This window comes from Amyelois transitella, chromosome 16 (assembly GCF_032362555.1).
Source record: "Amyelois transitella isolate CPQ chromosome 16, ilAmyTran1.1, whole genome shotgun sequence".
Lineage (NCBI taxonomy): Eukaryota > Metazoa > Arthropoda > Insecta > Lepidoptera > Pyralidae > Amyelois > Amyelois transitella.
In genome coordinates, this window is record NC_083519.1 from 5,733,133 (window position 1) to 5,748,288 (window position 15,156).

At 32.4% G+C, this 15,156-nt stretch overlaps 1 protein-coding gene across 1 annotated transcript in view; it reads right to left on the reverse strand.

The window, feature by feature from the left end:
* LOC106129575 (phorbol ester/diacylglycerol-binding protein unc-13) overlaps positions 1 to 15,156 on the reverse strand; it is a 58,460-nt gene that overhangs the window by 13,033 nt on the left and 30,271 nt on the right. The window contains exons 4-5 of the mRNA XM_060948642.1: positions 7,915 to 8,029; positions 5,772 to 5,898 (exon numbers count right to left, since the gene is read on the reverse strand). Coding sequence (XP_060804625.1) covers positions 5,772 to 5,898; positions 7,915 to 8,029 — 242 coding nt within the window. The remainder of the gene's footprint in view (positions 1 to 5,771; positions 5,899 to 7,914; positions 8,030 to 15,156) is intronic.

The following is a 15,156-nucleotide window of genomic DNA, read 5'->3' on the forward strand; positions in this document are numbered from 1 at the left end:
GCATATACGTATTCTTCCATAAATGTTGTTGTTAGATGTCATTCCCCTGAAAAGGCGGCGAAGGTCTTTCTTTCTTTCTTTTCTATATTATGGGCATAATTGGGTTCACATAAAAATTTTAAGTAAGTTTTAAAGGTGGCCATTGCTCAACACACCTGTTCTTAGTAACACTTATAAAATTTATTACATTTATTAGTTAAATCAAAACCCTTATATCTTTTCGAAAAACAAAAAGCATTATTCGATATCCTAGTAATAATAAGATACTGACTTTTGTTCGAGGCTTTGCACCTGTGAGGACTTTTATAGAAAAAGTAGCTTTTTTGACATTGTCTATATATAAAATATTATTACTATTGATCCAGCCCGTTCAGTTGGAAAATTACTATGAATCACAGAAATTCGAACAATATAGTCTTATATTATTCCAATTTCTATGGTGTGAATGGATATAGAAGTATAGGAGTGTATATGGATCTTTTAAAAATACAATGGAACCGTCTCACTCAATATTCAATGCACGAGTCAAAGTGAAAATAGCATTGGAGAACCTAATTCCTTTTTATTACAAGGATAACGTCAATTAAATCGAGCCCCAAGCGGCTTCTGTTAGAAATATGATGTGAAACGAAACGTTTCTACGTTTTAGGTCATTGTCAAATTTTTTGATTCAGATAAATCAAAGAGTAAAAGACTATAGTGATGTATTATAGAGTGAAAACATCTTATTTTCTTTTATTTTTAAAACACGAATTCGTTTTACACTTCTCGGTTTCCATTATGGTCATTCATAACTGTTTTTCGAATAATTATGAGAAATTTAAAAACGAACGCTTCGGTAATATTTACTTCAAAGCCATTGTTAGCGACGGATGGTCAGGCCAGATGAAAAACCAACGTGCGGTTCAAAAACTATTTTATTTGACACAGACAAGACTGATTAAATAATAGAAATAACGCAGAGAAACATTTAGGCGCACTCAGACGGTTCTCTGCCCACGAACAAAGACAGGTTCCAATTTAAAAAATCGATGCGAGCGTGCTTTACCACAGTAAAATTCTTTTTCTATCCCATAAATAAACAATCTCGCCTCACTCTTAAAAATCTTCATACATTTTAATACGAAATCTAAAAATTACAATACACTTGAGCCTACCCATATAAACAAATTATAACCTAAGTGTCGGGGATGATGAGAGCATAGCCTACAGCCATTTGACCTCTTCAATTGATATTCTAATATGATATACAAATAAATCCTACAATACTTAATCTTAATCAATTGGACCCTTCGGCATCGCCCTACCCATAAATTAAAAATAATCATGTAAATGTAAAACGATATCTATAAATAACCACGGACAAGGTGAAAAGGTATCATAGGATAATCAACAACAAAAAATAGACTCCGTCGATGAAACACGACTGCAGTATAGACATCAAAGGATGACCCACATCGCACTTCGATGAACACCTGATGTTTCGAAAAGGCCAATACAAACTCTATGGTATAGAAACAAATCGATTATTTTTGTAATAAATTCGTTATTCTTTCACTGCAATTACCGCCAAGGAACTACTAATCATCGAATAAGGTAAGTCATAGTCTTCTAGACCGTCGCTTAAAAAAGAATAATCCCAAGTGTGTGAGCATTTTTATTGATCGATTATCACAAAATCGGAAGTGAAACAGCTGGCACACGTTATACTTTATCTTTGCTACTAGACCAGCATGGAAGCTTTTTGTTAATTTTTGGCATTTTAATATAAATTTCCCTTTTGATCAAGATCTTATTTGTACTTACACCGGCAAGAAAAGCCCTAATTTCAATCTCTTCGTTAACCAATTCACACATACTGATAAACATTTTGACATCCTCCGACTTAGTAACTTTTCTTGTCTGAAAACACAAGAACACAGACTGGCAGATTTTATCGAAGGAGAACATTAGAAGCCGTGTGAACGTAAAGTTCCCTCCATAAAAGAGGGTTTCGTATCGGCGGAAGGCGGAGACAAGGAACGGATGTGGGTACATACCCACACCTATTATACTATAGCTCTTTAAGCGACACATTGAACTTGCTGAACGGAATTCTATGGCCTTTACGTTGATCAAAGATTTAACTGTGTTGCTGACAAACCTTTTTGAAATAAAGTTTGATTTGAGTTTAAGTTGATCTGTAAATATTAGCGTTCAAGCGATAATGTATTTTGCTCTTTATTGACTCTATTAAACGAGCGAATAAAATATTAGTGGGCTAGTTAATTCGTGGCTTTTTAATATTTTCATAGGTAATGTTTTCACTTGAAATTACGATGAACAAAACAGTGTGTGGCGAGAAAAATGAACGAATGATGAATTCTTATTAAAAAATTATTAAATTATTAAAAAATTCAAAATCATACATTGATTTGAAGAAAATGTGGTATTGTTACAGTTCGCACGCACTTCAGTGAAGTAACAAAAGTTACTTGAGCAAGACATTCTAATTTTAACCTCCCATGTTAATTGAGAGAGAAAAATTTTGACAGCACACATTATCCCCCGAGACAACTGGGGGGGATAATGTGTGCTAAGATGAGAGAGAAACTAATTCTATAAAATTGAAGTTAAAATTTTAACACGCAAAATCGATTCTTAATTGAGATTTAAAGGAGTTAACCCCCATGGCCTTATCGTTAGCAGGTTGACAGTGATTGCGACGGGTTGGGGTTCATTTATCATCACCACTCCAGCGCAAATCGGCTATATAGAATTCATCAATCTTGACGTGACTGCCTTCACCCCGCGACAACCTTCTTATGTGGCGACCGTGTGGGGAATCGCTTAGTCATTCTTCAAATTAGCTAAAAAGTTTACTATTTCCGGCGTCATATCATAGTACAAAATCACAGGGCAATAACTTGAACGATTACTAAATATATGTGAGTTCTAAAAGTATATACGCGAATCGATATGCGTATGTAGAATACTCAGGACTATTACGATGTTCATGAATTTTGCAACATTTAGAATAGTCTTAAAGGAAAGTTAGTCTTTTAAATCCAAAAAAAAAACCAAGCTTTCGGGTTTTTTTCTGAATTTTGGCTCTTTCTACCTCGTACGGATTAAATACGTGACATAATTATGTAAGTGTGTAACAAAACAAACACAGGTCGCTTAAAGTCTCACGCAACATATTTCTTGTTTAACATGCTAGGTTTCCAAGGCGGTCAACAAATTGAAACGTAGTTATATTTTAAGTGATAAGTCTGAATTAATAACAATCAAAGTAACATTCGATTAATAAAGCCGTGTCATAAATGAGTTTGTTTTTTGTGATAAGAATTAAATTTATTAAACTATTTTAAAGGCAAGAATGAAAAGGCCATATGTGAGCTGACGTGCATGAGGTTAGACCTTACTTACTAGCGAGCAGATTAAGGTCAAACCTATTTTCAATAACAAAAAAAAATCGTGTGCTTTGTGATTCCCGGCACCAATAGAAAAATAATAGGACTACTTCAATTCTTTCCCTTGGATGTCGTAAAAGGCGACTATCGAATAGACTTACAAACCTTGTATTCTACTTTCGGGCGATGGCCTACAACCTGTCACTATTTAAATCTCAATTCTGTCATTAAACCAAACAGCTTAACGTGGCCTATTAGTCTTTTCAAGACTATTTGACTCTGTCTACCCCGGGAGAGATACCTATAGTATGTATGTATGTAAGGTAATCAATAATCTCTCCATGGCGAGTCAACTACAATGTTAATGAAATGACGAGTAAAGATATTTTAAGCCACCTATTTAGCGTTACGACGACTGAATCGTTATCAAACCGATCAATTTCAACAATAACCTCCATTATACTTGAATGAAACGTCACACGTAACCTGATACTACCGCCGAATAGTCTACGACCTGGTGTCCATTCATTAGATTCAGTACCAGCCGACCTTGGCTGCGTCCGCCCACCAGTCTCGCATTCCGCCCAGACGGCGCCGCCAAATGTTTGGCGCGGAATCAGTGAGGGTTAAAAGAGATGAGAAATACTTAAATATATACATGATTCATCTTTGTAAGGGTTAAGAAAAATGAAACGTGTATGAGGGAAAACAAAACAAAATCATATAAATATGTAAATCAACTTAAAGCGTGAGGAAATAAAATTCTAATAAGATAGCTTTATGACTTTAATTCCTACGAAATATAACCGCTTCCACGATAAATTGTAAAGTTTAAACTTGACAGGGTTAGTTTGCTCATAGTTTGTAAATAACAAAAATAAATTTTACTCACATTTATAGCATTTCAATTTCATCATAAAGCCAGCTGAATTGTTGGCTCTGATATCTGATCTATCATCGATCTATCTATCATCATGAGAGACAAAAATTATTTTATATAATAATCTAGTTGACTTATTTATCACACTAGTTACAAAGTTTTATAAATGTATGGATCAGTAGCAGCCGACTGGTATATCAGGTTCGAAATAAAAAAAATGAGATTGGTCTTAACTTTAGATTTTCTTCACATAAAGTGAACTTGAAGTAAGTTTAATATAAGACACAATTTCTTCCAAGTATACATATTTTTTTCAGTAAACTTGTAGTACATCTGCGGTTTCAAGTGAAAAAATATCTTACCCTTCGAGGCCGTAAAACAACAAAGTCTGACATATACCTTGTCATGCGGACAATAAACTCAGCCATGTTATGAATAAACCAAACTTGCGTTACGTTCTTCATGTTCATTTGTAAAAACGGAATATTTTTATGTCTTTGGCGGATATATTTGAGTGGCGGTTTTTGGAATAAAGAAAGACCACGGAAAGGAGACAGTAGGTATCAAGGGAGATGAGAATTGTAAGAAAGTTAAGCAGTTTTTAATATGCAACTTCACCCGGCTGTTTTTTTTTCAGTTTAATACGAAATAGATCATTTGCTCGCCTATAAAAGGGACAGGAAAGGGCATCTTGTACAAAAAAAATACGTTACTGAAACTCGAAATAGTTCCTTAAAACTTATAGGCAAGAAAGTGCTCACTAAACCATTAAGGCCGTCAGTTTTATTATAGTTTCACTTACTCCATAGAATGAGGTTTCCGGAACAATTGTTCGGTAAAATTATGGGCTATCCTTAGAAACCAGGACATAAACTTGGCAAGGCTAGACTGTGGAGACCCTTGGCGCCAACTTGGCATACTTGAAATCCTGCCAACTAGGTCCAACTACATGATAAATATCAGCCTATATATTGGGCTAGATATTGCTTCCTTAATAAATGACAATCGCATCAGTGACAGAGTGGTTAAGGTAGCTGACAAAAAGGATTCGTCAGCTAGACGTCTGGGTTTAAAGTCACTACTAATATCAGGTTTCATATGTATTTAAAAACTCAATTATCCAAGGAAAGATCATAAATAAAAATACAGTACAAAAGCGGGTTTATCCCTTAATGGGATCACTTCCAGCTAACTCTTAACTTGTGTAAATTTACCATAAATACTATGAATTCTTTGCTAAAAAATATATTATAACGGAATGTTTTTTTATGATTTGATGTTGACTTAGTCAACTTCGTCTGAAATCAATTGTAAATTTTGTATTGGTAAACAAGCGTCATCAGGTGTTACTCTTCAAATATCTATAACGTCCGTAATATTATAAATAAGTTTCTTTAATAACTAAATCTATTTTTGTGATAATTTCTTAGCATAAGTTAGCATAAAAACAATCAAAAATAAGGCACGATATATATATAATATATATATGTACTCACCGAATGGTGGTTCGAACCGGCAGTCGAGCAGCAGCGCATGGCCGGTGGGACCAGTGGTGCCTACCACCGCGCCGCCGCGCATCATCACCTGCGCCTCCAGCTCCACCCAGCGCCCGCCGCACTCCTGCTGTACAAACGGACATACATGATGAAGATTACTGAGGAATAGACTAATAAACTTCTTAAGGCGGTGGACTAGCAAATTAGGCTACGCTATGTGAATGTTTATAAATGTAAAAATTTTTTCGTCATCCTACTGGTTTTTGACGAAGAACAGGAGTCTCTCTTTCACTTTTATGTTTTCTAGTGTGCACCCTCCACTGCTAAGGTTCCGGCCGGCTAGTTCGCTCGAACGAGTAGGTAGGATATTACACGGAGAGATTTTCCTCTCAATTCAGGGATTATTAGCGCGGCACTTCACTTTTACAAGGTACCAAGACCCTCCTCCTTGAAACCTCACAAAGATACAGTTATAAAAAGACACTTGTTTTTATTTTTTGTATATACCAAGATAATCAATTAAATTTCTAACATAACCTAACATCGAAATTTTGTTCTCAATTTTTTTATTATCTTTGCTACATATTTAAGCAATATTTGATTAAGAACTCTAATTTAGATTTCAATTTTATGAAAGCACGATGTCAACGTTCACAGACTAACAGGCGACGACTAGGTAGCAATCAATCAGCAATCCTTTATAAGGATGCTGTCATACTTAGCCTACAATTAGTAAAAAACAACTCGTAGGTATCTTAGACCCAGAGTGTCGCCAGTGGCAGAAGTTCAAAACCGAAGCTCGCGTCTAAAGCCCACTGCGGCCATACATCAAGGACTTTTTCCACCTATGTCAAATTTGTTTTGCGCAAAAAAGCTAAGTGATTAATATATTAGCTTAGACCGCGTTCATTTTGGGCGAATAATATTCCGCATTATTTCCATAAATATGTCCCTTTAGTCCAAATTCGAAGCTGATCTTTGATAACCAGATACGAATATTTATTTGTTATCAAAAAAGTAACACGCCGAGTGCAGTATGACAAGTCCTCTCCTTTATCTGTGTACCCTCCGCCAATGTGCTTCAAGAGCTCTGGGGTCCGCATTCCAACATCTTTTCCCCCTGATTACCTTTGAATTCATTTTTTTTCCAAAAATTAAACCTTCCGTGCAGTATGAAAAGTCCTTTATGTAGTAAATGAGTGAATGTTTCAACGTAATCCGATCAATTACCCTATTCACCAATTACAAGTAATAGATAGTATATGTTTCTTAGAATGTTGTATTTTACATTAGATTTTTTGTAATGTTTTCCAATTTTTCTTAATACAATTCAATACTCCATACCTAGTCCATTTTACTATTAATTTATTACAATAAATACGACCACAATTTTTACATTACGAGTATGTACACAATGCAAATAATTCTTTAATAGCTACCGAATGTATTTGCATTGTATTTATTGTACATGAAGTATTTTTCTTCTTATTCAAATTCAATTTGAATTTTTATAGTACTCGTAGCAGTGTAGTTTGAATAGGTTCTGAAGCAGAAAATCAAATAGAGTGTGCAGCAATTAAAAAGCTATTGTGTGAAAACCTCTTAAATGCCAGTAAGTCTGCAAAGAATTCACGCTGCGTCTCTCATTTGCAGGTAATTTACGAATACGTTTTTATTCAAAAAGACTTTTGAAGGTCGGCAGATGAATAGAATTTTTATGCAGTGGAGGATTTACAGTCCTGTGTTCTTTGAAAATAATTTAAAGTAGGGTTTTGGCAGAATTAAATTTTATTGCTATTTTATAAGTACTAAATTAATTAATAAAGACCTGCAAGAGACTTAATTTTAAAATACTCGTACGCCTTCCAAGAAGGACTAATTTGTAGAAAGAAATCATTGTTACGCCAGATAGTTAAAAATAGCATTTACATTGAATTGTTTATCAATGAATTCACGCATGCTAATTGTCCTTCTATTGTGTCATGTCATTGTCGTCTTCGTATAGAAGGATATACAGGATAATTGAGAAAATAAATTTTCCTTATAGACATCGTATATGAAATAATTCCACGCAGGCGCTGGTAGGGTCATTGTTTAAAGACAGTAATTTAAAAAGCTCTGACATGCTCTATCTCTTGGTTACCTCGTTGTATGCGATGGACGTGAGAGGCAGATAGTGGTAGCCCAGGGCCCGGTCCCAGATGACTCCCTTGTTCCACACCTCTACTAGGAGGCCGAGGTTGATATCGTTGATCTCACTGTAACAAAATACATAGTTACTTATAGTTATTAAATTCAAAAATATTAAAGGATTTCGTTTTTGCACATAAGAACAATATGAAATATGCAGGGATCGTGGCAACTGTAATAATGTGGTCTATGCATACCCCTCCGGAAAACAGTCTGACGAAAAATCGATAAATTTTTATTTTTATTTTATTTGGAAAACATACATTCATATATCTTGTACAAAATCTCATTTAGTTACTTCAGAACATTTACATTAGCAAAGAGAATAAATAATACAGAAATTAAATATGCCATGTATGTGCTACAACAAGAAAAAAGGCTATAACTCCGAAATCCTTTTGCTGTATAAAGCAAATAATAATAATAATAGATATTCGGAAATAACAAAAGGCATTCAAATTATTTTCTTCAATAGATAAAACCTTCCTCTTTGTTAACGTTTACCAAAAATATCCACTCAGCCAAGTGAAACACGAGGCGCATTCAGATCTCGATACAAACAGTCCGTGAAATCAGTTCCATGTGCCCGTAAAACATACAGGCCGTCAATCGGACGAACGTAAAAAGAGGATCGAGTCATTCCAGCGTACGAGTCAAATAAAGCAAGGGTTTTATACGAATACGCTTCACACAATCTGCAACTACGCAACTTGAATTGTGATGCGTTGTTTTTTGATTTTCAAGTGACCCGTATGAATACCGAGGGAATGTTTATTTTACTATTCGTAATATATTACCAATTGTAGGTATTCCAGTTAGACTTCAGCTGAGATAAAATATCCGTAAAACGAACCAAGTTTTGTGAAAATTTATTTCTAACACTACAAATTCCAGTGACGAAATTAGTTTGTGAAGTATTAGATAAATAAATTATTTCAGAATTCAAATCAATTTATGAAATATTTAATAAAATACAGAGATTAGAATATGAAATTGGCTGTGCAAATAATTTGGCAGCACAATCAGGTTAACAAAGACGTTTCTATTGCCAAATTGTTAAGCCAGATGGTGAAAGGCAGCATTTGCATTGAGTTTGTCTAATGGGATCACCATTGTGAAATTGTATAAGCCACGTCACTATTCGAATCTGAATTCTCTCATCATCATTAAGCTATACAGCTGAACGTGGCTTTCACTCTATTTAAGACTGGTGGCTCTGTCTAATCCTTATGGGATAAAGACGTGATTGTACAAATGTATGTATGTATGTATGTATAAAATACGATAACATACCGATAAAATTTCATGCAATGCTTCGTATTTCCTCCCTCATAAACTTTCCAACTTCATCTTAAAAAATGAATTTATTTCTACCTTTTACCTACTTTTTATGAAAAGATAAATCGATCATCCTCCAAGGTGTTGGTTTTGGAGTAGGAGTTGGGTTTGTATACCATTCACCTTATTGCTGTAAAATTTTTCTCTGATTTTTTTATCTATAAAGATAGGCTAAAAGAGATTGTCTTAAAGTATTTTACTCCTAGTTTTTCGTTATTGTTTAAAAAAATTCGATATTTCTGACATACGAAATTTAGCTATTTCCTGCAACAAATCAAATGTAGTTTTATTCACTTTGTTATTCGGCATCAGGTGGGATTCTATTATCATTGATTGATAAAATAATTTTATATTAAACCAGATATAGAAATCAATAATATGACTGGAAAAGCTCTATAGGTTTAATGATTAGTATAAAAAATCAAATATGATTCGTCATTCATATACAATATTAATATTCTCATTTATCTTATCATCGACCATATTAAACTTGTATAATTAAAACATCTCATTCATACAATACTCAATTGCAATAAAATGACCTATCATTTTGTCAAGAAGTAAATAATCGGTCAAGATGCCCTTTATATCACGTTCAAGATCTCTTGAACCAGGATTACTTTGAAATTCTATTAAGGTAATAAAAACAATAGCATTCTCTTCGGAGAGCAATAAATATTAAGAGCACCTCTCATCTTACAGACTTTGATACTTAAGATTTCAATCGTCTTTTGTCTAGACGAGCAATGATACCTCATTAAACTGGCAGGTTTGTAGATTAAATCGTAGTCAGTTTCTGTAGTTAGCCAAAAATGTCTTCTTATCGGTTTATCTATCAGCAGTCAAGACTAAAGTATATTTATAAAGTTCTACATCATTGGGCTTGAGTAAACAATTTTATTACATTGCAACAATATTAACGACTACGAAGTGGTTATATATATATATATATATATATATATATATATATATATATATATATATATAACCACCTCGTAGTCGTAAACTATAAACATAAAGCATAAAATGGACTTTATTATATATATATGTAAAGAACCGACATTAATTTAAATTATGCCGCGTTTTTCTAAACGTCATTATAAGATACTGTTTTATCTTACTACGTAATGGCGTCCAAGACTGTCGATAAAACAGCTGGTAAAAATGGCGACGCTATTGTGATATGAGAATTTGGGATTTACATTGTTATAACAAGGATTACTGATTATTATAAAAAGGAATTGAGAATCTAAAGAATAAACATTGAATGTCGTTTCTTTGTCATTTCAGGTGAGTTGATGAAATTTTATTTTTAAGTTTTTACATTTGTATTATTGTTAAATAGGTAGCCAAATACTGAAATAAATCTTTGTCATTTCAGAGCAACGCAATTTGTTTAATTGAACTCAGTTCCTGTTCATTCCAAAACACAGTATTATAAAACGACATTTTTAGTTAATATGGAAAAACTACGATTTAAATTTCTGGTAATGGGAGCAGCGGATGGAAAATCAAATATTATCGGCATAACCTCTATTGAGACACCGGATGGACGCATTTACAATGTGCCAGATGAATTAAAGCCTGCAAGTAAACACACTGGTATAATATCTACAGAGGTATATACAAAAATAAAAAATTCTCTAAAAAAGAGGCATCAATCACGTTCAGTATGGATCCCAATAGACCCGAATTTAAAAAAAATATACTTAGATGAGGGAGAGAATGTACAATTTGGTGACCAATATTTAGAAGAGATTGCGGGAGAGACCATTACGACTAACAATAGCACTTGTCACAGTGTCACGGAGCATAAAAATCTTGGAAAAATCGCAGAAAGGTTTGTGATAGAAAAATTTTCAAATAAATTAAATGCGGACCAATGGATTAATGAATTTGAGAGTGAATGTGTAAGATTTGAAATACTACAAGATGAAAAGAAAATTGAGATTTTAAAATATTTATTAGAAAAACAGTGTTTAAATTGGTACAGCAGTATGATAATAAAATTATCAGTGAATTCAGACTGGTCAGTGTGGAAGGATAATTTTTGCGAAACATATGGAAATAAAGGTTGGTCCCAAGTCAAATATGCATTTACATTTAAATTTCAAACTGGTTCATTATTAGATTACGCCACAAAAAAAGAAAAACTGTTGTTAGAAGTTAATAAGAACATCGACACCCAAACAATTATAAGTCTTATTGTTATGGGATTGCCAGATTACATAATAGACAAAATTGATAAAGATACTACAAAATCAACTGCCGGTCTCTATAATGAAATTGGGAAACATGAATATATAGTGAACAAAAGAAATTTCAATAAAAATAAAAAAAATACCTTTGAAAATAAAGAAAAATTTGATAAAATAAAACCATGTAAAACATGCGAGAAGTTAAATAAAGGTATTCGGTACCATCCTGAGGACAGATGCTGGTTTAAATACTCAGAAGAACATAACTCAAAGAGAAACTATAGTAAAGCCGTGAACAATACAGTGATAGATGTTGAATTAAACAATGACCAAAAAAACGAATAATAACACCATTAATTAAAGTGCAACTATTATTAAATAGACAGTTAGAAACATCTGGTATATATGATTCAGGTTCTAATGTTTCTTTAATAAATTCCAAACTAATAAGATTAAAAGGCATAGAGAAAAATTTAAACAGTGATAAATTAACCACAATTAATGGTGTTAAAAAGACAAGTGGTTTGACTACAATTACATTAAAAAATTTTGATATAGAAAAAGAAACAAACGTTTATATTATCGACGGACAAGATTTTGAGTATGATTTTCTTATTGGCCTGAATATTATAAAGGAGTTCAAACTAATTCAAGATGAAAATTTAAAAATTACTCAAAAAAGAGAAAATTTAAAAATACAAGAAAAAAAAGATGAAAATGGTAGAAATCCATGTTCAATAAATTTTAATGAACATATTAAAGAAGAAGATTTCAGAATAGGTATGTGTAATTTAAACTCTGAACAAAAATCTAAAATATATAGCTTAGTTGATACATATAAACCAATATTTGCAAAAGACAAATATGACATTGGTACAGTAAAAAAATATGAAGCACGAATTGATCTACTTGTTGACAAATACTGCAGTAAAAGACCTTATAGATGTTCGGTAGACGACAAAAAAGAGATTGAAGAACAAATAGCAAAATTGCTTGACAAGAAATTAATAGAAGAATCTTATAGCCCATTTGCCGCACCCGTAACTTTAGCTTTCAAAAAAGAAGATAACAGGAAATCAAGGCTATGTATAGATTTTAGAGATCTCAATAAAATTGTAGTACCTCAAGCTCAACCTTTCCCAATAATTGAAGACCTCGTAATGAAAACAAGAAACTCGAAATATTTTACAACATTAGACATAAATTCAGCGTTTTGGTCTATTCCTCTAAGGATTGAAGATAGAAGTAAGACTGGTTTTGTAACACATGAAGGACATTATCAATGGACTTGTTTACCTTTCGGATTGAAGACATCGCCAGCTATATTTCAAAGAATACTAAGTAATATCTTGAGAAAATACAAACTAACTAATTTTGCCGTCAATTTCATAGATGATATACTAATATTCTCTAGGTCTTTTTCTGAGCACATTGATCATTTAAAACAATTATTAGATGCTATAAAAATCGAAGGCTTTAGATTAAAATTTACGAAATGTACGTTTGCTTCAAATTCAGTCAAATATCTTGGTCATATAATAGAAAATAATACAGTACGGCCCATACAAGATAATTTAATTTCAATAAAACATTTCCCTTTACCGAAAACACAAAAAAATATTAGACAATTTTTAGGAAAAATAAATTTTTACCATGAGTATTTACCAAATAGTGCAATAATACTAGAGCCCCTTCATAATTTACTTAGGAAAAACCAGAAATTTATTTGGTCTGCAGAATGTCAAAAATCTTTTGATGAAGTAAAACAATTATTGTGTTCTCAGCCTATACTAGAAATTTTTGATCAAAATTTACCAATAAAAATTTATACTGATGCATCGCTTGAAGGTATAGGAGCGGTATTAAAGCAAACACAGCCAAACGGTAAAGACAAACCAGTAGCCTATTTCTCAAAGAAATTAAATAAGGTTCAAAAAAAGAAAAAAGCAGTATATTTAGAATGTTTAGCCGTTAAAGAAGCAATTAGATATTGGCAATACTGGCTGATAGGCAAGTCTTTCACAGTGTATTCTGATCACAAACCGTTAGAAAATTTAAATATAAAATCTAGAACGGATGATGAATTAGGCGATTTAACCTATTATTTATCACAGTATGATTTTAAAATAAAATACTCCCCCGGAAAAAAAAATATAGAAGCGGATTGTTTGAGTAGGAACCCAGTACTAGACGAAAATATTGATATAGATGAACGATTAAAGATTGTGAATATGATAAAATTGGACGATATAATTACAGATCAACAAAGAAATAAAAATTTGCAACAAATAAGATCTAAATTAATTTATGAAAACAATATTTACTATAAAACGGTAAAAAAACGTAAAAAAATTGTCTTATCGGAAGAATTCAGTAAAAAGCTTATTAAAGACATACACGAAAATATGTGTCATATAGGTATAACACAAATGCATACCAAAATTAACCCAGTATACACAGCAAAAAAATTAAAAACAAATATAAGAAAGTGTTGTAAAGATTGTGAGATATGTATCAAAAATAAATCGAGGGGAATAAATAAATACGGTCTAATGTCACATTTAGGTCCTGCCACAAAACCATTCGATATAGTCTCCATAGACACTATTGGAGGATTTGGTGGTTCACGGTCGACAAAAAAATATCTACACCTGTTGGTTGATCACTTTACACGATATGCAATTGTTGTCACCTCAAAAACACAGAGCGCAAATGATTTCATTAAACTTATTAAAAATGTATCAGATTCTTATTCGATTGGAATGCTTCTCACTGACCAATATCCGGGGATAAATTCAAAAGAATTCAAACAATTTTTGAATGAAAAATCGATACCATTGGTTTTCACAGCAGTAAATACTCCATCATCAAATGGTTTAAATGAAAGACTTAATCAAACGCTTATAAATAAAATCAGATGCAAAATAAACGAAAAAGAAAATAAGATGGCATGGACAACGATTGCACATAACTGTGTAGCTAAATATAACGATACAGTACACACAGTAACTGGTTTTGCTCCGAGATACCTATTGAATGGTACAGATGTTTCTATCTTGCCAAATGAACTGAAAAAGGATAAATCTCAATTTGAATGGCTTGAAGATAAAAAAATAGCATTAGCAAACTCGATTAAATCTCATAACTACAATAAACAAATGTTTGATAAGAATAGGACTCAATTAAATTTAAATATAGGGGATATGGTATATGTGGAAAATGGAAACAAGCTAAACAGAAATAAATTAGATGAGCTGAGAATTGGTCCATTTGAAATTATAGACAGAGTATCCAATTCTATTTATAAAATCAATACGGGTCATAAGAAAACAGAGTCAAATCTTTTTCACATCACAAAACTCATACCATACATAAGAAATACAGATTAGTTTTTTTTTATTTATTTGTTATTATTTGTTAAGTTTTAATTTTATATTGGTTTAGTAATAAGATTAGTAAATACCTATATATTATATGTACATATATATAAATATATATAGAAAAAAAAAAAAAAAAAAAAAAACTTTTGGAAGGAGGGAGATGTAAAGAACCGACATTAATTTAAATTATGCCGCGTTTTTCTAAACGTCATTATAAGATACTGTTTTATCTTACTACGTAATGGCGTCCAAGACTGTCGATAAAACAGCTGGTAAAAA